At 34.0% G+C, this 23109-nt stretch overlaps 1 protein-coding gene across 1 annotated transcript in view; it reads left to right on the forward strand.

Annotated features, from left to right (window-relative positions):
- Positions 1–23109, forward strand: part of Sol1 (CUB domain-containing protein Sol1) — a 251776-nt gene that overhangs the window by 39773 nt on the left and 188894 nt on the right. The window contains exon 3 of the mRNA XM_011059790.2: positions 15122–15302. Coding sequence (XP_011058092.1) covers positions 15122–15302 — 181 coding nt within the window. The remainder of the gene's footprint in view (positions 1–15121; positions 15303–23109) is intronic.

A 23109-nucleotide genomic window follows, 5' to 3' on the forward strand; every position in this document is an offset into this window, starting at 1 on the left:
GTGACGGGAACGGTAACGAGGCTCAACGACAGCTGGTGCACGGCCCACTTCTCGCGAGTGTGAGAATACATCCTATACGTACCCAGTTTCCATACGTACACAACGAACATACGCGTTAACTGCGCAAACTTTTATCAGCAAAGAAGATTCTCATTTGCAGTATCGAAGAAATATCGTCGCACGAATTCTCGTGAATTCTCTCGAAAAATAAGTGAAAAATAAATTAATTGAATTATTTTATTTTATTTATTTATTTATTTTTTTCAAAAATTTCCGTTCAGAAATTAAACTAAAGAATATCCGTCTATATCGTGCCCTACATTCTCACCGCAGATTGGCAACCTGCTATCGATGAGTAACGTCAAAGAGACACTCGATGAAACAGTCGGGCTGTACGACAAATGGAGCGGTCGTTATAAAATCCTGTATATAAAAAAAAAAAAAGAAAATGAGAATTCACGTTTCGAGGCAGGACCCTATGGCTGTTCTACATGGTCATCTAGCAATCCTCAGCGAATATCTGTCACTGCGGAAATTCAATTTCAGGGATCACCGCAGTGACAAGATTAATAGTCGGCCGTTCTGCAACTAAGTTGCGAAAAAATGAATTATTAACGAAAAAGGAGAAACGGACCGATACGCTGCGTAATGGCGATGGAAAGTCGATATTTCAAATGAGTTACTCATCCTCCTACCTTGTCTCTGTGATATAATTCTCATCATTGAATGTACTGTTATGTAACTTGTAATTCGATATATTGCAAGATATATAGCACTTTCATAACTGCGTTAAAGCAATTCATATTTCTATAAAAGACAGATCAAATTGGATCAAGAAAATCAATGCTTTTGCGAATAATTTTAGTACAAATAAACTCTTTTTCTTTTTATTAGCGATTAGAGAAAGGTTTTCGTAAAAGTTTATTAAAATATATTATGTTTATACTGCATAAATAAACGCAATTAAAAAGATTTTAATTCTATCTCAAGATGTTAAGAGTATTATAGCAAATAATAACCTACATATGTCACCAAACGAACACCAAGAATTATAGTTTGCGCACTCTCTCGAAAGGACAGCTTCATTCTTCAAAAACTCATGCAATCTTCCGTATGGCTGAAAAAGATGAACGAGATGTTGAAGCAGCAGTAAAATTCCGTGAAAATTACAAACTTTATCTCAACTTTCTTGCAATCAACATTTAAGTTGTTCAAAAATTGTTAAAACATAAAATATACGCAACGTGAAATGATTACTAATGTTTTTTTTTTTTTTCATTCGTTGATATTTTATAGTATATTTGATGTACTTCAATACCTTTTGCTTTGCTATGTATGAAGCATGCATTGATGCCGATGAATAAAAGCAGTAAAGGTATTGACGAGATTCCGCTTGGTTGAACAGGTAAAGAAGGTTCTTCTACTTTCTGGCTTTCTAGTATCGCGATGGTCGTGGTTAAAACGAGGTTTCGTGTAGCAAATCGAAGAATAGACGGAAGAGAAGTTAGACAGATGTAATGCGGCATAAAGGTAAAGAAAAGTTGCAGACTTAACGACAAACTTCTTCGAGTGTCTCGCTGGATCCCTTACCTAAGATGGAACTCCGCTTATATCATCAAACGTGACATTTTTACAAGCTTACAAGTTCTGTCATAGCGTTTCTTTGAATAACACTTTGGTACGTGTACCGAAACGAAGTATCGTTGAGATTCAACTCGCCCGAATGAGCAAAGGGCCTCGGGTTGCTGGCGCGGTTTCTAAGAACCGTCTGCCTAGACTCGGGATTACTCCGTTGAGGTCCCGTATGACGCATAAACGCGAATGCTGAAGATTGGAAAGAACTTGTCGGTAAGCCGGCAAGTAAATGTAGCAATCTATCTTCACATTTTTCTCTTATATACGCTGTGCATTTTAATAAGAAAACCAATGTACATATTTTTATCGCTGCTTTTGAGATTTTCGCGTTGAATTAAACACACTTCTTTCTGACTTGGAAATAAAAATCTTCCGCATAAAATAGTTTACGCAAAAAGAGATGCGCGCAACATTCCATTTAACTGAGCAGACGAATACAGTTGGTTCCTCCAGCTGCTTTCGAAATTATAATGATTTTAAGCACATTCATGGAATTATGTGATGTTCATTCTTGATAAAGAATATTTTCAGAGAAAGAAATTTGAGCGTGTTAAAAGTTTTTCTTGGATATCTCATTAAATAGCTTATTTCATTAAAATAGAAGGATAGTAGTTGCCATTATGGCTTTTGCAAATTGTCGATGTGATATCGACGTGAGTTTTGTCATGGTGAGCTGTCATTAGCGGAAGAGGTTAGAGAGATCACGAATAACATTGTAAACAGTTTAGACGAGAGCTTGATATAATCATCTAGTTATATGTTCAGTAAACCAGCTGCTTTTAACGGATGGCTCTTACACATATGGCGAAATCGGTCAATACCAGTCCTTTGTACAACAATAGGGAACTTGGCAGATATGCGTTATTCGGTTGAGCCGAATAACGTCTTGCTTCCAGTAACATGCGATCTATATGCATCATTGAAGCCCCCATCAAATCGTGTGATATTATAGTTGATATTTTTCATGATCTGATATTCATCAACCGCGTAGATGTATATGTATCTTTTACTATCAATTTTTATTTCAATAGAATACTTGAGTTCTTTTATTAAGAAAACAAAATTGCATGACATCCATTTTCAATGTACAAAAAAAATGCAATCAATATAACTGCATAATTTTTAATCTACAAATACATGTATATAAATATTGAATTTTCTGATCTAAACTAATTAAGTTTTGATCATATATTGTAATTCCTCCTCAAAAAATGATAACGAGATAGTAAATGTGGGACACGTTATTATATTTTTTTATCAAATTAATATGTCCAGTGGTTTTCCCTTTTTATACAATACTTTCTATATACTTATTTAATACTTATTAAATACATCTCTATATTCGCGCATATATCGGTGTTATTAATTTTCACTGTTATTGTAATTATTATCATCACGAACATGGAATATATGTCACAAAGTTACAAAATGATGATAAAAATACTAACTAAAGTAGTTGGTGAAAATGTGCGAATCATTAACTATAATTTTATTTATTAAAAATATCAAGAAAGCAACATTGCGATTTTTCATATCGAATGTGAGAAGTTTTTGAAATAGACAGTATAAAATGTCATGTTCGGTATGTGCATAGCGCATATCGGCAGTTTATTTTGAAAAATGTCTTCATATTTTGTGGTAACATGAAAAAAAGATTCTTTTGGTATACAATGTCTACTTTTTTTCATTACGGGTGCTATCTGGTTGGTTATCAACTAGAGAGTTTCCAGCGAATACCATCATTCTTCTATTTTTGTGATTTGTATCTGCATATAACTGTAAAATATAATTTTCTTATTATAAAAAAAGCGATGTATGTAGTTCTTTTTAAATTGCTGATTTCTCCACAGAGGTAGCAAAAAAGCTAAACAAAATAATCGTATCTTATTTTAAAACGCCAATACTGGATATAAAAAAATGTTGTTTACAAATAAAAAGAAATAAGAAGAAACTATATGCAATTTAATTTACTGCTACAGTAATAATAATCATGTTTAAAAGACGTCTTATAGTTATATCAATATTTCAATAGAATTCCAAAAGATAGATATTCATGTAAGTTATATTCTAACTTGCTTTCTATCGGACTAAAGTCTTTTTTCGAATTGTAACTGTTCTGAGAGTAGAAAAGGTAAAGTGGAATTAAATTGTATAATACCTAAATAATATTCACAATGTTTATCGAGAGAAAATATTAGTTTCTGTGCAGCAAACCACTTTTGGTTTACGTGTCAATAAGATATCTTCTTTTAGCGCTCTATATGTTCAAAGTAAATTATTATTCGATGCAAATGTAACATTTCTGAAAGTGCGTTTAGCGTAGCGTCAGCATAAGCTTCATATACTGTAATATGCAAGTTATATAGTCTTTTCTGCATTATGCAGGTGAATCTCGTTATAGAACCAACTCGTTCACTACCGTCTATGCAACGAGTCGGTCAGAGATCCTTGCTTCTGATATTTATGCAAGAGATTCTTATTATCTATTTCTTTTTTTGAAGGGTTAAAAATATTTTTTTTAATTTTAATAGATTTTGTAAGTACTTGTTTTTTTTTTAATTTTTTTTTAAGGCGCCTGCAGACGATATATAGGCGAATGTACGCTACTTAATATTAGCAAATATCATACATATGTACGACATATATTATACATAATTATCCATATTGAATGTAGTAAATATTTAGCGAATGTGTGCAAAGTTGGCCTTATACATTGGTCATATCGTCTGGAGACATCTTTATGTATTTATAAATTATCAATAAGAAAGGTAAAAATAAGACCTGATATATTAGGTGCGCAACTAAGTTCTCGCTGTTATTTTGATGAAAATGCCATCAAAATAACAGCGAGAACTTAGTTGCGCACCTAATACATAAATAGTTTAGATCCAAATATCGAATTTATACTCGAGACTGCCAGGTGTATTCTTACTATGAAATCGCGCAGCTGATATCGGTGCGATTCACTTAATGTAGTTACGTTACAGTTACGTCGCTCTACTAGGTCACCAAGACTAGAATTTCGTATGTCGCTAGCAGTATGCGCGGCATACAAATTACCCCCTTTACTTTTAAATGAAGACGCGGCCACATTCAAAATATTTGTTCCATTACGTGAGTAGTCTCTCTCTTTCTCTCATTTTGTTCGTCTATAATCCGTCCTTTACATTAGAAGAACTGCAAATGAAAGTTCCAAAAGTACTCGCATAGTCCGTCGTTTGCAGTATAAGCTTGGTTAAAGTTTTGTCATTTCAGGATAATTACTAATATTCCGCGGTAGTAAGAATTACGTTTAATTACGAAGAGATGCGTCTTTGATAGTCTAATTGGCAGCTGTATTTATTAGCAAGTTGTATGTTCACTTTGCACATTTCTTCACTTTTACATTAATTTATTTAATGATTGAAAAAAATTATTGATATTAATTGTTATAATTATTGATATTAGATATTAATAATTATATAAATTAATATTATAATAGTATTATTTGTTATTATATTGCATTCATCAATGCTTTCTTTAGATTAGAAATTTATTCTAATTTAAGTTAAGAAAAATAAATTTAAGAGAAATTATCTTAAGATAATTAAGTTTAAGAGAAAATATCTTAAGATAACTTTAATCTATATGATGCGTTAATAAATTTACAGTGTTTTTTAAATTTATATTACATTTAGACGATAAATGCCGGTTTTCATTATATTTCCTTATTAATAATTAATATTATTCAGCTTACAAAATATTAACACGTAATTAAATTTACAACTACACTAAAATGTGACTGTCTCAATGTCATGATTACACGACGAATGTCATGATTACCAATTAATACGACGAAACTCGATCCATCCTGGAATAATTTTAGTGATCTCACCCTGTCCAATTCAATGGATATCTCCATTAAAAGGGATCTGCATCGGTTCGCTGATATTCAACACACGGAGCAACAGAAGTGATGTTTATTCTGCAAACGCATAACCACTAACCAGTATATTTATTCGTACGATGCAGCTTCGTGTAATTGATACATGGTTCAGTTCGGCTGACCATGTTGCTGCATCTCGATTCTCACAAAAAGAGTAAAGCATTGTTGTAACAGCGATAATACGGCAGTGCATCATGTCTGTGACGTAATGCACGATTTATATACGACCGCTACGTCTACAACATTTTTCTCAATATTTCCGGCGAGCGTGTCCGGAATTTTTCACATTTTTCAGAATCGTAAGAGTAAGTGACCGCATATATGTAATCGCATCCTATATATTTACGTTACGCTTAAAACCGCGAGGAGATCCTCCTTCCTTGAATGATAATATAAAAACGATACAACTTGAACAAATAATATTTTCAAAGATATTTCAAAGATACACACAACGAAATCTCATTGTGTTACTTATTAATTTTCCATGATCAATTTTAGAATTTAGCAACTCTTAAAAATCAAAAATTATTGTTGTATTTTTCGAAATTTTCATAAAATTAAATTTTAGATATCAGATTAATTTACTCACGATGATCAATGTATTCGATTAAATGGTTTGAATAATCGAATTAAGAAAATTTCAGAAAGTAACAAACAAATGTGTATTTTTTATATCCCATAATAATTTAAATATGTCGATATAAATATGTCGACGTATTTTTAGGGAATGCAACGTAAGTTCCGCAGACGTATTTATGGATTTTCGCTGTGAATGTCGGTGTTATGGGGATAATGACAGAATTGTATACTTCGCCCATTATGATCTAGCCGAGGTCAGGCTAAAGCCGAGTATTTATGTAATGTGGTCATGTCGCCGTAATGCATGCATTGCGCATCCGTTGACACAGGGTTACCGAGCGTGTTAATTACTAGGCGGTCGTTATGCGTCATAAATTAATATTTCAATTACGATTTCACTAATGCCGTGTATCGTCAGTACGATTCACGTATTCCAGCCATACAAATTTTAGCAGCCAACGTATAGAGATACACATGTATGAAATTGAATATAAATTATTGTCGATATTGGAGAATGGAAACCTCGTTAATTTTCGAATGACTATTTCGATAATTCGTGTAACACCTAGTGAATTGAAGTTGAAAGTATAAAACGGGAATAATTGGCGTGATAAGTCACTATTTATTTTTATGTCGCAGATGCTCTGTAAAAACAATATCAAGTAAATCGTATATTCAATGCTTTTACCATTATAATTATTTTCATTAATCATATCATATCGTGATGTCTTTGATATTACATGAAAGTTTCTTTATTCAGGCTTTCTAGTGTACAAAATTTTAACACACACCCCACACACACACACACACACACACACATACATACACACAAATATCGGGTTAGAATAAAGTTTTATAAAGGACTTTGTGTTTTGTGTGTGTGTGTGTGTGTGTGTGTGTGTGTATGTGTGTGTGTGTATGGTATTTCAACGATGAAGACAATATCGGCTCTTTAAATTGGATCAGGAAATATTCTTTTTTCGATTCTGCGACGTAGTATTCGAACAGAATAATACATTTTGTGTCTTGTGATATTTTTATGAAATTCTGTGTGTGTATATTCTTACGTATACATATGCATGCATGAATTTTCAAATATATACAAACAAAGCAAGTAACTAGATCCTAAATGGCCTAGTATCCAATCTGACCTATTCATTGTTCGTATAATTACATGATGAATTCAACAGATAATATTAGTAAGTCGTGCAGGTTGTCTGTCTGACTCGCAATTGCAACAATTTATTGCTTAGTTTGTTCATTCTTATTGTCAGTAAAGCAAAATGCAGAATGATGTAATGTTTTATAAATAAATAATTGTTTTCTGTAACTATCGAAAGATAGTTATTAATTTCCAAATTCAATTTAGCAGCTCTGTATTTATACTTTACAACCCTATACTTAATTTATATTTTTTATCATAATGTTTTGTTTCTAAAAAGAGAAAACTTGGTAAGGTAGAATCAATATGACCAACTTAAACATCCTGAGTGCACTTATCGATTTTAATGTTTTTTTTTTTGTACATTTGCTAGACCAGTTATCTTAATAGCAATCCGTATTGTATGCGAAAGTGCATAAAAAAATATTAAGATTAATGTTTAAACACCTGTTTGTGCAGCACAACATTCTGCAATTCAAATGGCTTAACATTTGCATTAGTAAAAAAAACGAACACAGCTATATAACCTTTGTTCGCATGACGGAGAGCTCGATCGCACGGGACGAGAAAGCATTGCGGCTACATTGTCATTCTGGATTCATGAATAAATACCTGCTCGTGGCCATAAAAAAATTCTGTTCCGCGAATATCGCGGAAATCCCCGAGCCAATAGTAGATAAAACAAAACTGCTAGCATTGTACGGCTGTATATAAATTCTTGCTAGCTTGTTTGTGAATATTCTGGCCACCTGCTCCTAGATTGATATCCACTATCTTGTACATCGCACGACCTATCAAATCGGTATTGCATGGAACAATCTATAAAGAAGTGCCGATAGTTCAGATTACGCAATTTTTTCACAGATATATGATTGTGAGTAATAGCGTGCTGCGATATATTGTGATTAAAAGCGCATACGTTTGCTGTTAACAGAATTGAGAAATGAGGAAAAAACTCTATTATTTTTATTTATTTTCTTTTTGTCGACATGATTAATATTGGAAAATAATATTGATATATCGCTATATATGATATTACTTATAAATTCTTATAAAATGCATAGGGTTTTTCGACATATGAAAAATTGTCTGTAATTCATATCACGTATGTATATTAATATTTATTCAGCTTTGTTCTAATATTTAGCGGAAAATAGATTGAAGTCTAATTTGCAATAAAACTTTTATTTTTCTCTTGCACCTTGCTGTATAGATGTACAAAATAGAAATGTAACAACATATAGAAAGCTTTTCCCAATAAATTTTACATCGAGTGCGAAGAATAATTGAAATATAAAAGCGGCTTTTAAAATTTATTCCGACATGATTGAAAGAATCGCGGACATATCCAAGCGGATGATGTGCAACTATTGTTGACATTACGTAGTGTTGTGTTGTGTTGTGTTGACACAAATACACGCCACAAGTCATATAATGAAAACATTTAGCGCGTATACAGTTGGTGCAAAGGTATCCAGTACTGACTAGCCTTCGATTCAACGAAAGTGTTATTCACACAGTGTAGTACATGGAAATGTATGCGTGTACATGGAATAAGTGATAGAAATTTTTTAACATATCTATAAAATAGGAAATAGTGCGGAAATATATTTATTTGGTTGAAATAAAATTGTTTCATTTTAATAAGTAAAATATATATGATTCGTATTCATTTTAATATCGATTTTTTTGTCTTTTTCCGGAAATTTAAGCGGATAATAAAGAATAATGATTTAGCGAATATTTTCAAGATTTTATGAAAGTTGTTGGAAAGTGAAATATTCTATAGAAACTATCAAATCAAGAACGGTATAACTCGTGAATATTTAAACTATGTTCTATCCCAGAAGATAAAATGTCCAAGAATAATATGTATAAAAACATTTTACAGTCACACTTGAAATATAAGACGATCTCGTAAAATGGCATTTGATGGCTACTGCCTGGGTTAAAGATATTATCAATTTATTTCGTACTCTTTTAACTTTGTCTTCTTCGTGACATCGGTCCTCAAAGGAATAGCAATAGTTTGTTTAAAATCGATACTTTCTACGACATATTTTATCTGATGTAAAGACCAGAAATTTTTCTGATTCATTGCTATCATGGTGACAATATGCAATATGCTATAGTATCAAAACTTGATTTTATAACAAAACTCTCATGAGACGAAAAGTTATATATAAATATAAAGATTAATTCAATTTCATATAAAAAAAATCGCATGTAATAAGGAGAAGTTAACAATAATAACTGCAAACAGACGATACGTCGAAAGAATTAGCTTTTCAGCATTCTATTCCTTTTGAAAATGATCCGCTTTTAAGATAAAATTGAATACGGAGCTATTATGCTTTGAGACTTTTAAACCGGAAATAGTTAGAATACACCAAAGTTCCATAGAAAACGTTGTTCTTTAACGCGTAGTGCGCTTTCCTCCTCTCCGCTCTTTCTCTTTCTATGTTTTCTCGTTTCTGGGTTTTTCATTTTTTTTTGCCCACTTATTTCTTTATCCAGCAGCTTTTAGCAGAAGCCTTTCTGTGTCCACCAAGTAATCGCGTGATCTAAGCGTAGTGGTAGTCGTGCTTTCAGCAGATATCTAGATGCACCGCACTGCCTGCTGCATTGCGATGGATCTTGAAACACCTGAGATAGCTAAAGAATTCTATAGATTTTGTCTGTATATAAATAGATTTATCTACATTCTATATGTAGAAATATAAATACGTATATTTATATATACAAAATGTAGATGAATGTATAAATTATATAGATATATTCATATATAGATATACATACACACACACACACACACACACATATATATATATATATATATAAAATTATGAATATATAGAGATACATCACAATTTTAGTTAAAATTAAATACGATTCCTTTATTATTTCGAAGTAGAATATTTTATAGAGAAAATTTGATTTACCATACTTTCTCACAACTTCTTAACTTTAATATATATTTTAGTAGCTAAACTTTAAATTAAAATTCTGTTAAAGTCAAGTTTACTTTAAGCTTCAATCTACTTTAATCTTTAATCACTTATAGCGAAAACTATTGGTATTTTAATATTAAAAAAATATTATCTTAGAATTTGACCTGTAATACTCGCGGTCGAGATAACACTTGCACTTACTTTGAACGCTATATGTATTTATATACCTATATGTATGAATGGAATAGTAGTGGATGAGGCGCAATGCAGAGTTTCCCTCGCTTTTGCAGAAACTTCCAAGTTCCGATCTTGCCAGCAGCTTGCGGCATCAGTCCGAATTCAGAAAAGTCAACTTGCGGCTGGAATTGAGTGCTAAGTGATTTCTACTGTTTCCGATGTGGCAATAATATCATTGCTTCTTAGTGTGGCATCCTGATCTTATGTCTTTGATGTTTGTGTGACTGTTGTATAATAGTATAGGCAGCCGGAGAGTCGTGGGAAGACGTCCTTTCACGCTTCTCCGTGTCACAGCTTACGGATCACCTGTCAGAGTTCTCACAGTATACTATATAATGCTTGAGGGAATACGGTCTGTCATGCGAGAAAAAGATCACGTTAGATATTGACAAATAATGACAATTTAAACAGGCTTAATGCATTTATCCTTTATAAATGTGATTGTATATCTTCGGGGAAAAATAAAAGCATCAAATGTTGGTATATTTAGTGAAAATACAAATTCTCATATATATATATATATGTATGTATGTATGTGTACGTATATGTACGTATATATACATATATATATATACAGGGTGTCTCTTCTGATGGTAGGATGATTGTTCTGATGGAATTCGTGGACATGTAGACTAAACTGAGACGGAAAGTGCTATTTTGCAATTTTCGCAATAGTTAATAAGATATTAATCACATTGCTAAACATTGCCGAAAATTGGTCTTCTTAAAAATAATTTTTTACTTAAATGCTATCAACTTTACAGAAAAACTGCAAGAGATAAAAATTGTTTATTTTCTTCTCATAGACCTTTAAGAATTTTTTTAGAATTTTTTAATACCGTATTTTCTCATGTTGATAAAAATGAGAAAATACAGTACTAAAAAGTTAATGAAAAATTCTGAAAAAATTCTAGAGTTGATGATATTTGAGTAAAAAATTATTAAAGACCAATTTTCGATAATATTTAGCAATTAATATCATATTAACTATTGCGAAAATTGCAAAATAGTAGAGGACTTTCCGTCTCAGTTTAGTCCGCTCTACATGTCCAAATTTCGTCAGAACAATTATCGTCAGACATCCAATATATATATATTGTTGACATAATTTAGATAAAAGTAATATTATAATTTTTTTATTATAATATAATCTCTTTCATTTTCGTTTTTTTAAATAAAATATCATTTTTATTTTTGTATAAAATATAAATCTTTTACGACACTTCTTGACATTCATGTGCGCGTGAGAGCGATTAATTTTATAAACTTCATATATGTATATCATGTCTAATCGATATTCATGCAGGTGTACATGTCTACGTACAAACAATCGCCGCATGTTAATTATTCCTATGTCGTGACACGGATACCCTTGCAAGTCTATCATTAATTGTATACACGTTTTTCTTCGTTTACAAAAAAGTCTATTGCTCTTTCCTCTGTAACTATTGCAAAGTACATTATAAATAAAGTGCAACCTGAGGATGCTCAAGTCAATGCCAGCAAACGTGACTGAACAATGATGTCTCCGAGTATTTTTGAGCGGCCTGACGCCCCATTTCAGCAGCCAAGAGCCGTAATCGTTTTTAACATCGTACATGCTATTCTCAGCAAGTATTGTACATACGTTAACATACATGTGTAATGTGAGGAGAATTAGTTCTGCCGTCATTTAAAATATTCTTTAGGTTTCTCGGACAGTTCCGTCATGAGGAAGTAGCTGTGCAAGCAATTTTATGTTCTCTGACATTCTACTTTTCACTCTATGCGACATTATTAATATGGAAGCAGTAATTGATTCCGTTTAATTTAGCTCGGTGATTTATTTCAATTTTTCTCTTTAATTGTTTGTAATTAATTTTTCATTATTACAACAGAAATAATTTATTACCTTTTTATAACGCGAAAATTTTGATTTAGAGAGAGAGATTTTATTAATAGTAGGAAATATAGATAGGTAATGAAACTATTTATCCATGCACATAATATTTGTTGAAAGTTTGTATATATACAGTGAGTGCAAAAAGTATTCGTATAGAGAAAATATTTTTTAAAAAAACCTTATTTTTAAAAAATAAATATTATCCATCGAGAAATGAGACATCGAATTTATATACGATATAAATATGATGATTTTAATATCAATTTGATGTCGATTCGATGTTTAATTGACAATCATTTCTTGTGTTGGATAATTAACAATTCATTCATAAAGAATAAAATAGACTGTATGTTTCTTAAAACTATATATATATATATATATATATATATATATATATATATATATATACCAAAAAGATGTATATTAATTATACAAAATATATCATCTGAAAAATAAGCGAAAATTAAAAATTGTATTGTTTGAATTCGTACAGACGAGAAATTTAGCTTCTAAAATCAGGAATACATGCGAAGCTCGTTTGTTTATGTTAGAACAGAATGTATAAAATTGCTAATATTTATTTTCTATAAATAAGACTTTTTTTATAACAAATTTCCTTGTACGAATACTTTTTGCTCTCACTGTAGGTAGCACAAAGCGAAATGAATAACATCGATGTTAGGCACTAGAAAATTGTAAACGTCACAGTGTATTTTACGATAGTAACAAGACAAATAAATACAAGTATCACTAATATTTTTCACGTGACAGTGCTTGGATGTTTTTCCAGTTGTAAAAACTTTCGTACTTAACGAAAGCGGGTTGATGAAAAATAAAATAAAAACAAAAGATAATATGTAGAAAGAAGAAAAGTAGGATAATGAAAGATTAAAAAAAAATGATCGCTACAGTTAAGAGATGGATAGAATATCCAGAATGGAGAAAGAAACAAAAAGAACATATTGTTTTTGCTAATTTACTAAAGACCCTTCTAACTTGTGGCTCGTAGAGCTATTAATTCGCTGCGCGCGAAACGCGATATGTTCTTTCTTTGGCGCACAACTTCCTCCCCTTTGTGTCTCGCTTTTTCGAAAGACTGATTAATTGCGTCACTATCCTTATAAATTGCTTTGTTTGCATTAGTCTTGCCGTACCGAACGAATGCTTGCTAATGGATCGTTTCAGCCAGAATAATCATTGCAAAGCACTAGCGCACCGACAGAGACGAATCGTGAGGGTAGCGATGGTGATATTATCTTGGATAAATGATTGTATTCGCATTAACGTGATACTACATAATGATTCACATTTCTCTTCCCATTAGCACGATTTTGCGCTCTGCCATATTATTATCTATAAAAGATATTATATTACAATAAATTTATATTATTTTATTATATTTCACATTGAAATTAGTTTCGTCATATTCGAATATATTATATATATACATTACATATAATATGTTTCTCTCTTTTCGTAATAGGATACAAATCCTAATTTTTCTTATTGTTTTATATGAATTAAAATATATAATATAAACAAAACGGATAATATGTAATTTTTGAAAGATTTGGGCGTTATTATTATTATTATTATTATTATTTTTTTTTTTTAAGAAAATTACGAAATGTCTCGCTTTTTTATGAGTGCTGAGAGTCTCATAGCATTTGCACCACAGTCGAATTTCAACTTCTTGCCTATACAGTCGGCTCTACACTCTGAATCGCTTTATTTTCTACAACAATGGGCGCACAATAAACCGGTATATTACACAGCTCGGTACACATACCTCTGTGAAATAAAAAAAGAGAATCACTCCCTCCGCATTACGGCGAGTTACGGGATACAATGGAGTCCCCAAAGCATAAAACTGGTCGAGAATGTTCGGGCTTTTGTACCGGCGGTATAACTCAAGTGTCATGCCATTATTTAACCATAGATACGACGGGTCTTTGCATTCTCCTGTGTGTCTGCTCGCCGAGAAGACCCGTTGTGCCCGACTAACGTAAAAGTTAATTGAAAAACAGGAAATTAAATTTTCGCGATTCCCAGTTGTGCGAGTCACGGCTTCTCGGATAATAGGAGCTATGTCGGCTGGCCTTTGCAACGACTCCTCTATAAATTATCGGCTTGCTTAATCATTCGCCGTCTGATCTGCCGGATACATTTGGAGTAAATTTATGTCTTGTCGTTTCTATATCGTGTCGATGCCGATCACGTACGAACTGTTCGGAAAATGGTTGCGATGCCATCGTTAAGAATTTATTTAATTGCTTATTTTTAACTGTACGACTGACTCGTTGTCGGGGATGACGTTCACCGCGTGAATTATTATGTGCTTCTCTCCGTAGAATTTTTCCTCCCCGAAAAATCAAACTTTAATTTAATTCTTTGAGTTTGGCATTCGACACGGCTGGTAGCACGAAAGCGAAGACGTTAGATCGATGCGAGGCGCGACAACTTCATTTTGGAAATAAGAAAACTTTTCTCTCACGAGCCCTCGTCCCTCATCCTGCAAGCAATGTCAGATGGTGAATTTCATTATCGACAAGACCCGATATCTCTACATTAAAATCGTTCGGAACGAGACACATCAGACGAAGCTTGCAGTGTTGATACAATTCGACGCTGTCGAATATTGTTGAAATGTTATTTCATCTTTCCATATGCATTGTGTTATTTTTCCTAACTTTCCTAACTTTCCGTTTGTCATATACGACGTCTATATGACATTCTTTTTTTTTTTACAGGTTGTTCTTGTGTTGTATACAGCAGCTCGGACAGACCTCAAGGTGGCACTTTTACATCTCCTGATTTTCCAAAACGATATCCACCGAATATCGATTGCCTTCTGTACACATTCATTGGTCATCCAGATGAAATTGTTGTTTTGACGTTTCATCAATTCAACATTCGTCGTATTTGGCCCGAGTAAGTAATCCATATTTTGAGCAGTGAATATTAAAAACTTGTTATTTCTTTTGCATATCAATGAATAATAAAAATTATTACGATAGAATGCAGTACGTAATACGATATTAATTTCTATTTATTAGACATATATTGAATGGAAAACTATTACATTAGTATATTTTAAAATTTGTATACAAATCTTCTATACAACTCTTCGAGTAACGTGAAATAAATATCAATTTTTAATATTTACTTCTGTTCTTCAATTACATTATCTTAGCGATATAATTACAATGCGATATGTGTAAATTTTGTATACTCATATAATTTTCATGATTTTCATGATTTTCATTCTCGCGTATAATATCATGCATTCACATTTCGTAAATTATAATTAGACAAGCTGTTTCGCTATGCTCAGCACTGGCAGACAGCATTATGTTAACAGATAAATTATCCATGCACAGCGATTTGTCATGCACCTAATTCAGGCCTTCCGTTGTCCGGTGGAGTCTATTCGCGGTTGTCTACCGCCAATGGAATACAGCCATGTTCCGTTAAATTATAGCGATATAACGTGAATATAAACATATACCTACATACATTAAGGAAATGTACAGAAGGTGTGCCAGAATTTCTAGCATTGCACATTATGACTAATGAACTGAACGATGTTGATTTCTATAACTTGCTAATGATCGGAGTTAAGAACGTGTCCAACAAACGTAACTTGTAATGACGATGCGTTTTATCAATTTTTAATCAAAATTATTGCGAATATTCGTTTACTCCTATAATTTAGTCAATAACGCAATCTGTTCCCGATTTTTATTTCTGTAAATTACGTAGATTATACGTGTAATATTTTCTTCGGAAAATTGTACTCGAGGGAATTTCGAATGAAATATCTTTGCGCATGGTCGTTTACTAAAATTCAGTGCTTGAGAGTGCAGAGATCTTTGGGACACAGTAATAAGATTTTAAGAGCGTTTGGGATTCCGCTATAACTGGCGGAAAGTAAAGTTATAGCGAGAGTTTTTTTTTCCAACGCTCGTTCGCTTCATTAATTTTCTATTAACCGTGATTAAATTCTTAATGTATTGGCCACCGATTAATCCTTCTTTAAGAGTTGGCTCTCTAAATGCGAATTTATGTGGATAAAGATACTTTTTTTTTTTTTTTTAATAAAGCAAGCTATAAATCAGTATGGAATGTTATTTATTGAAATTCTTTGTCGAGGATTTATTAATTAAGAGTAACGCTGTTGGCAAGACGGCGGAATGAAAATCGGCTTCTTCAGTATTTTACGTTCCAATAGTTTTACGAAAACACTTAGAAATTTGTGACGTAATGACCATTTCGTGAAATTGAATTCGAAATGCGATTCGTCCCAAGGTGAGGGTGGAGCGAGAAACGAGTAAGGTGACTTATGGCGCAAGTCCCGGTAGTGCTTGAGCAAGGTAGAGGGTAGTAGCCAATTTGTAGCGCGTTACGTACTTCTGTTACCTAGGGGAAAGTGTAATAGTGGTGCACGTGTAAATCGTGCATTGCTGGAGTGGCTTGACAAAACTTGCAAACTGTTTCGTTACCCGTAAGAGGAAGTTAACGCCAACCAAATAGAATTTAATGTAGATTCTTTTCAACTTCATCACGACAAACTCGACGTTAATTCCAACCACGTACATTCGGAAACTATATGCTATTGTGTAATAATGACCAAGAGTATTTGCAGAAGCCGTAATTGTAATACGAAGGAAAATATAGGAAATTAGACGGCGGGTTGACGTTCTCCGAAACGTCTAAATGCACTTTAAATCTAGCTTTACTTTAATAATCTATGTACATTCGTCGAGGATTTCTCGTGCTTCTACGTTCTCGTAGAATTTACGTTGCGCCTGAATGCAGTGTTTTAGGATCCAAAACGAGCGCAAGTCCGTTGCAGCAAGACGTTTACTTCACCTGTACCACAATTTATTATAGGTAGGAATTTAACGTAGAATCCTTGGCAAAAACGAAAGTCGGACATAAAATATATGTATATATATATATGTATTTTAATGTGAATTATATACATTAAACACACACATTATTATTTAAAGCTTTGTAATTTCGAACATTTTAAAAATCTTTACATCAGACACACCGTACATTTTGTATTGTGTACTATTTTATATTAAAAATTATAATATTGCCAGTATAATTTTCTGTGGATATTTTCCTTTAAACAGGAGTACTTATTTTGATTAAAAAATATTTTATATAAGTCGCGACGCTAAGGCGTCTTTCTTCGTGAGAGCTCGAAGCTCGTTGGTTATATTCGCCGCGCGTCAAGTCCCACGGCAACGTAGTAAAGGTATAGGTACCCTCTTCCACTTCCGTTGCATCGCACAGAGGGCTGTGGCGTGCCTGATTGCACGACGGTCGCGCGGCTTGTTCCCTTGACACTCGCCCGTAGTATCTGCCAGCTCGATTGCAACCGTAACGTGGGATGCACCGGGACAACAACGTTTCCCAAGCCGCGACACCGCTGCCACTACGATGTACATTCCGCCGCGCCAACCCCTTTCGCGTTACCCCTTTCGCTTATATCGATACCCATGTTGCGAGGCCCCGTTCTCGGCGTTCTCTCGCGTCTGGAGAACCAGAATTCCGACGTGCGATTCCTCCGGTGGTTAATGAGATTTAAACGCGTCCATGCCCATGCATGGACTAAATTTCGAAATTGCCGTTTGAGGGATTCGTTCCAAATGCGTCGCACGTTAATGTTTACCGATTGGTATAGAGTACAGTAACGTAGAGTACAGCACGCGCCGTGGTGAAGTTATGCGAAAACGGGAAGAGTAGTAGAATAGCGTGCGGGGACGGGTTGCGAGTTCAGGAAGGAGAAAGTTATAACGACGAGAAAGGAGTCGTTGCTCCGAATACAACGGGACGTGTCGCTATGGTTAGGACAGATTTTATTTTCTTCACCGAACTCTCGGTTTTCCTTCCTACAAACGGAATATGAAATCCTTACACTTTTTGTGAAACTTCTGGTTGCACTTTCCTTCCACCAAATCCGTTATCCATTTCGGGAAAATGTAATATCGCTGGAGTGTGTCGATTCGGGTCCGAGAAGTGCCATCGTGAAGTGACATTCAAAAGATATTTTTAACATCGCGTGTTACGAACTCTACAATCACGATCGATCTGTCCAAGAGCGTCGATCGCTTTAGCTGTCAACCGATTCCCGATCATTGTAGCGCGCTTTGGCGATAATCGCTACAGATGCCCGCGGCGTTTACGTATGCAAATGCTCATAGCGGAATTTCTGCTGTCGCGCATTATGCATTGAACTGCGTTGGGGTCACGTCGACCAGCGGAACTTCCGACAGACAAGACGGACCGTTGGAAATGCATGGCAAACAATCCGGTAATGCGCAACGCTACGCGAAACGTAGACGCCTACGCGCTGCTCGTACAAATCACTCGAGCGGTTATTTCGGCAGTTACACATCTCATCGTCAGTTACAGACCGTCTGAAATTTCTGCGGTTGCTTTTCGAACCCTCGCCTACGGCCACTGTCGAAGTATCCCTCAGGAACTTTATCTCTAGAGAATCGATTGTTGCTCACTAATTTAGACGCAACCCAGACGGAGCTCACCTAATAACAATGTTCTTTGTACGTTGATTGTATTTAAATTTGTGTACTAGATTGCTCGACTTTAAATTTGTCTATCATCTATCATTGATTCTTTTGCTGCTAGCATTTTCAATTATCAAAAAAAAAAAAAAAATAAATAAATGAAATACGTATTTCTTTCCAAAACTTTTTTATTTGCATTCGATATCTTTCTTTAATTAAATGTGCTTAATACTTGTAGTTAATTGAGAAGAGAATTTTCCGAAGAGTAGGAGCGCTGCCAAAGTCAATTCTCTTGGGTATTTTTATTAAATCTCATTGAGAGTTGTTGGAGAACGTAATGAAGAAAAAATCTTACTCCCACGGTTCTTTTCCACGTTTATTATAGTTTGTATGACCGAGTAGATTATGCCGTGCAGATTAATATTTTCATAAAAACGGAAGTTAGTTGAGTTCTTTACACAGCGTGCGCGACTCTGCCATTTATGCGAAGCACGCACGCGCTTCCTCCGAGTACACTCGTTTTGAGCAAGATTCTATTTACAAATCCTTTGCCGTCCGCGGTCATAAATCGTTTCTACTTCTAAGGATCGTCCGGGATCGCGTGCCGCGATTCCAATATTAAGTTGCCTATGTAGATGGCCCTATTAATATGGCGCACGAGGCGCATGGCGATCGTTTACAGAGTGCCGCCTAGTACATGTCCTAAAGCTTAGAAAATCCCTCGGAGAAGAGAGGAAACTTCGGCTTTATATCCAGGGGCGCCGATAGTAAGCCGCTTTCCCTACGAGTTATATATACGAGCAAGAGATACTGCTTCAAGTTTCCAAGCGAACTAAGGATCTTCTAATGGATACCCCCGGGTTCTAACTATTAAATGAGCACGATGCACGCGGTCGGATTCCCCGATAGCTTTCGCGAACGGAATGAGTAAATTTTTTTTATATAAGGCACTTTCTCTTTTTCAGATAATTATAACACATTAATTTTGTCATCAATTTGATGTACGTCAGTATCAGTGGCACAAGAGCGTTGTTAGTAGTTTTTCTCGAAAGAAACTTAGTATATTAAAAACAAAATTTATTTAAAAAAAATTTATTGTACTAAGTGCATTATTAGTGTGGTGTCCGATCACACAATTGTTATTGATTATAGCTTGTTTTTATACTTTCCACGAAACGTGCTTTTTACAAATATGAAATCTTCACAAATATGAAAATGATGTCACGGTAAGCCAGTTTTCCTAATCCTCGGATGCAAATTCGATTGAAAATATCTAGTCAATTATGAAGATCAAGAGAGAAACAAATATTTACTTTAAAACAGTTATCTTATACATTCGGAAGATTTGGAAGTTCTTATTCCAGATTCTAATCGAAAATCTCGTGGAAAGCTCAACGACAGATATAATCAATAATAATGATGATTGACTGTTATACTAATTGGCTAAGGAAATGCATTTTAACGCATATAATGTACTTTTAAAATGTAACTTTAATTTTTAATAACCGGGTTCTTTCAGAGAACTGCTGACGGCGCGACGCTTTTGTGCCATTGATTGTATTTGATTTTCACAATCAGCGATAAAAAGCGTTAAATGCGTTTAAGTTTTAATTATTAAGAAATATTTGTAAATTAAACAGTTTCCCACGATATTCGCATAAATTCGATTGTATCAGTAAATGACGAAAGAGAAGCTTCGTATGTTTTTTGGCGCTAAGAATTAGCGAAAAACTACCGAATTACGTGAATCTTTGTTCAGTGCAATTTCACGCAACGTGGTCGTCAGCGAGCTATCTTGGCACGGTATGCGGCAATGCAGACGCCTAAAGACGAACAGGATGGCGCCGTTGTTTCGTGTACACGGAAACAGTGCGCGGCCACTCCGGAAGGAGAGGAAACCTTCAGTTTGTGGCGGAGGTAGCGGACAGTAGTGTGGAACATTGTAGCATTGGCTTTCGTAATGGCTCGTACCGAATACCTAGCGGCTGAGCCGGTAGGAATTACTTGTTGGTGGCGTAACTGCTGAGATTAATTATGTGCGAGATGAAATTCCTGGATTACGAGCTGTGACAATTGAGAACGGTTTGTCGTCTATCCACCTCGAGGCTCAACTACGAAGAGGTTTAGTTTTGAGTCTTCTCGCTTCATGCGTTCTCTGTCCATGATCGTGTGACTTTGTACTCGAAGATTAAATTAGCCGGAAGTACACTGTGTGAAGTAGCAGACAAAATGCTGGATTCGACGGAGTCGCGAACGTAACGGGATGAAGCTGTAAAACATGTCGACTGAATTCCGTATTCGAAGTTTCTTTTTAATTGTCATGAATATTTCAACTTTCCACGAACGACGTGGAACAAGAGAGATAGGATTGAACTCGCCGGACGAAAACTTTGCTCTTTAGATTCGTAGCGGTTAGACATAACTGTCGAGATATCTTTGTTCTTCCTTTTGTAGAGCCCACCGTCATATCAGAATTACAGGTTTTTATGCCCTTAGGAGAAAAACGTTCAAGACGGGAAAAGATGTCCTAGTAATCACTATAGAATTCTTTTTAATTGCATAATGTACTTTCTTTGTTTCTTCTTCTTAAATTACTTTTTTCTTTTCTTAGATTACTCTTTTTATAACGCTTAATGTAAAAAAAAAAAATTATAATTAAGAATGCACAATATAGATATTTGAAACTATTTAATTTGTAGAACATTTGTGCGAACAATATCATCGTTAAACTTTTATCATTACTTTCTATACTAATATTATCAGAATAGATATTTGAATACTCATTAAAATGATAAGTATTACGTATATTAAATTCAAAGTCTTGTCGATAGTACTTTCAATTATCATAAATGCAACAACGTTGACTTCATGAAATATTCAATGTGACGACAGCCGTCGAACGATCGCGGAAGTTATCAGGTAAACAAACTTTGCCTCGGAAATGAATGGTGCCATTAATGTTGGAAAAAAGAACGTGAGGTTTCTTTTATTCAGTCATAAAATGAAACATCCAACATTCACCATTAATAGTAATACGAATATGGAGATATACATAATCATGCTCCAATACACAACATGATCGTGTAAAACTCAGTTAAAGGTAGAAATATTCAGTTCATACAAAAAGAAAATAATTCTACTAGAAAACGATTATTTGTGAAATAAAAATTAGTTTAATGACAAATGTTTACATTCCGATTTTCTATTTACAATTATTCGTAAAACGAAAACAATATAAAATTAAAAATTGAAATGTTCCATTGTAACAAGATAAACGTATGAAATATTCCTAGAAAGTAGTATTAAAAAAGTTAATTGATATCGATATTTTTTTGTATATATGACATCAATAATCATTCAAATATATTAAATTGTAGAATGTAATATATTTAATTTCTTTTTAAAATATTGATATAATGATCTCCAGACTTTGAAATGCTTTTCTCGCTAACATTTATTTTCTGTCTCTAATACTTTTAAAATATGCAACCGGGTCGCTTTAGTGAAATGTCGTATAAAGTGAAGTGCTTTCCGCGATGTCTCCAATGAAAGGCCACTTTACGCGATTAGTTTAATACCAATTTTTTCCCAGAGCATTCAACATTGTCTATAATGCCTAACTTTATAATTTACGAGTTTAAAGATGTAATATAATATATTTAAAAAATTCGTATCTCTCTCGCTGGATGAAGATAACATTTAAAAGAATCTTAAAAGTTACGTTCTGGTGTTGGCATATTGGTAATAAATCGTAATAACTGAGGTAGGTTTATTTGTATATTCTCGAAATTTTTTTCTTTTTCTGATTCTACGTCATCCATCACACCTGGCAGTTGCCTTTTTCAACAATACCATGCAATTTTTCAACAATGTCCTCGTCATCTCCTTGCGGCCATTATTTAAATTCGCATTTCATCGCGTACGTTTCTGTTGACGTAACGCGTAGCATCTCACAGTGATGTTTACTTTCCATCAGGGGCCAAAGCGCAGGCATTCGTTATTCCGTTCGTGGGACAGTTTCCAATTTCCGAGGCTAGAGTCACGACCGCTTCACATGTCGCCTTCCTTGATTCGTCTCTGCCGTTTCAGTAACATTGCATAGGTAGTATATGCGATGATTAACCATCCCGCCCTTTCATGAGTGGCACGTGCAGAATAGAGAAGGGGGGGTGCGAAACGCGAATTAACGGAGCGTCGGT

The sequence above is a fragment of the Acromyrmex echinatior genome, chromosome 1, assembly GCF_024713525.1.
Source record: "Acromyrmex echinatior isolate Ae372 chromosome 1, ASM2471352v2, whole genome shotgun sequence".
NCBI classification, from domain to species: Eukaryota; Metazoa; Arthropoda; class Insecta; order Hymenoptera; family Formicidae; genus Acromyrmex; species Acromyrmex echinatior.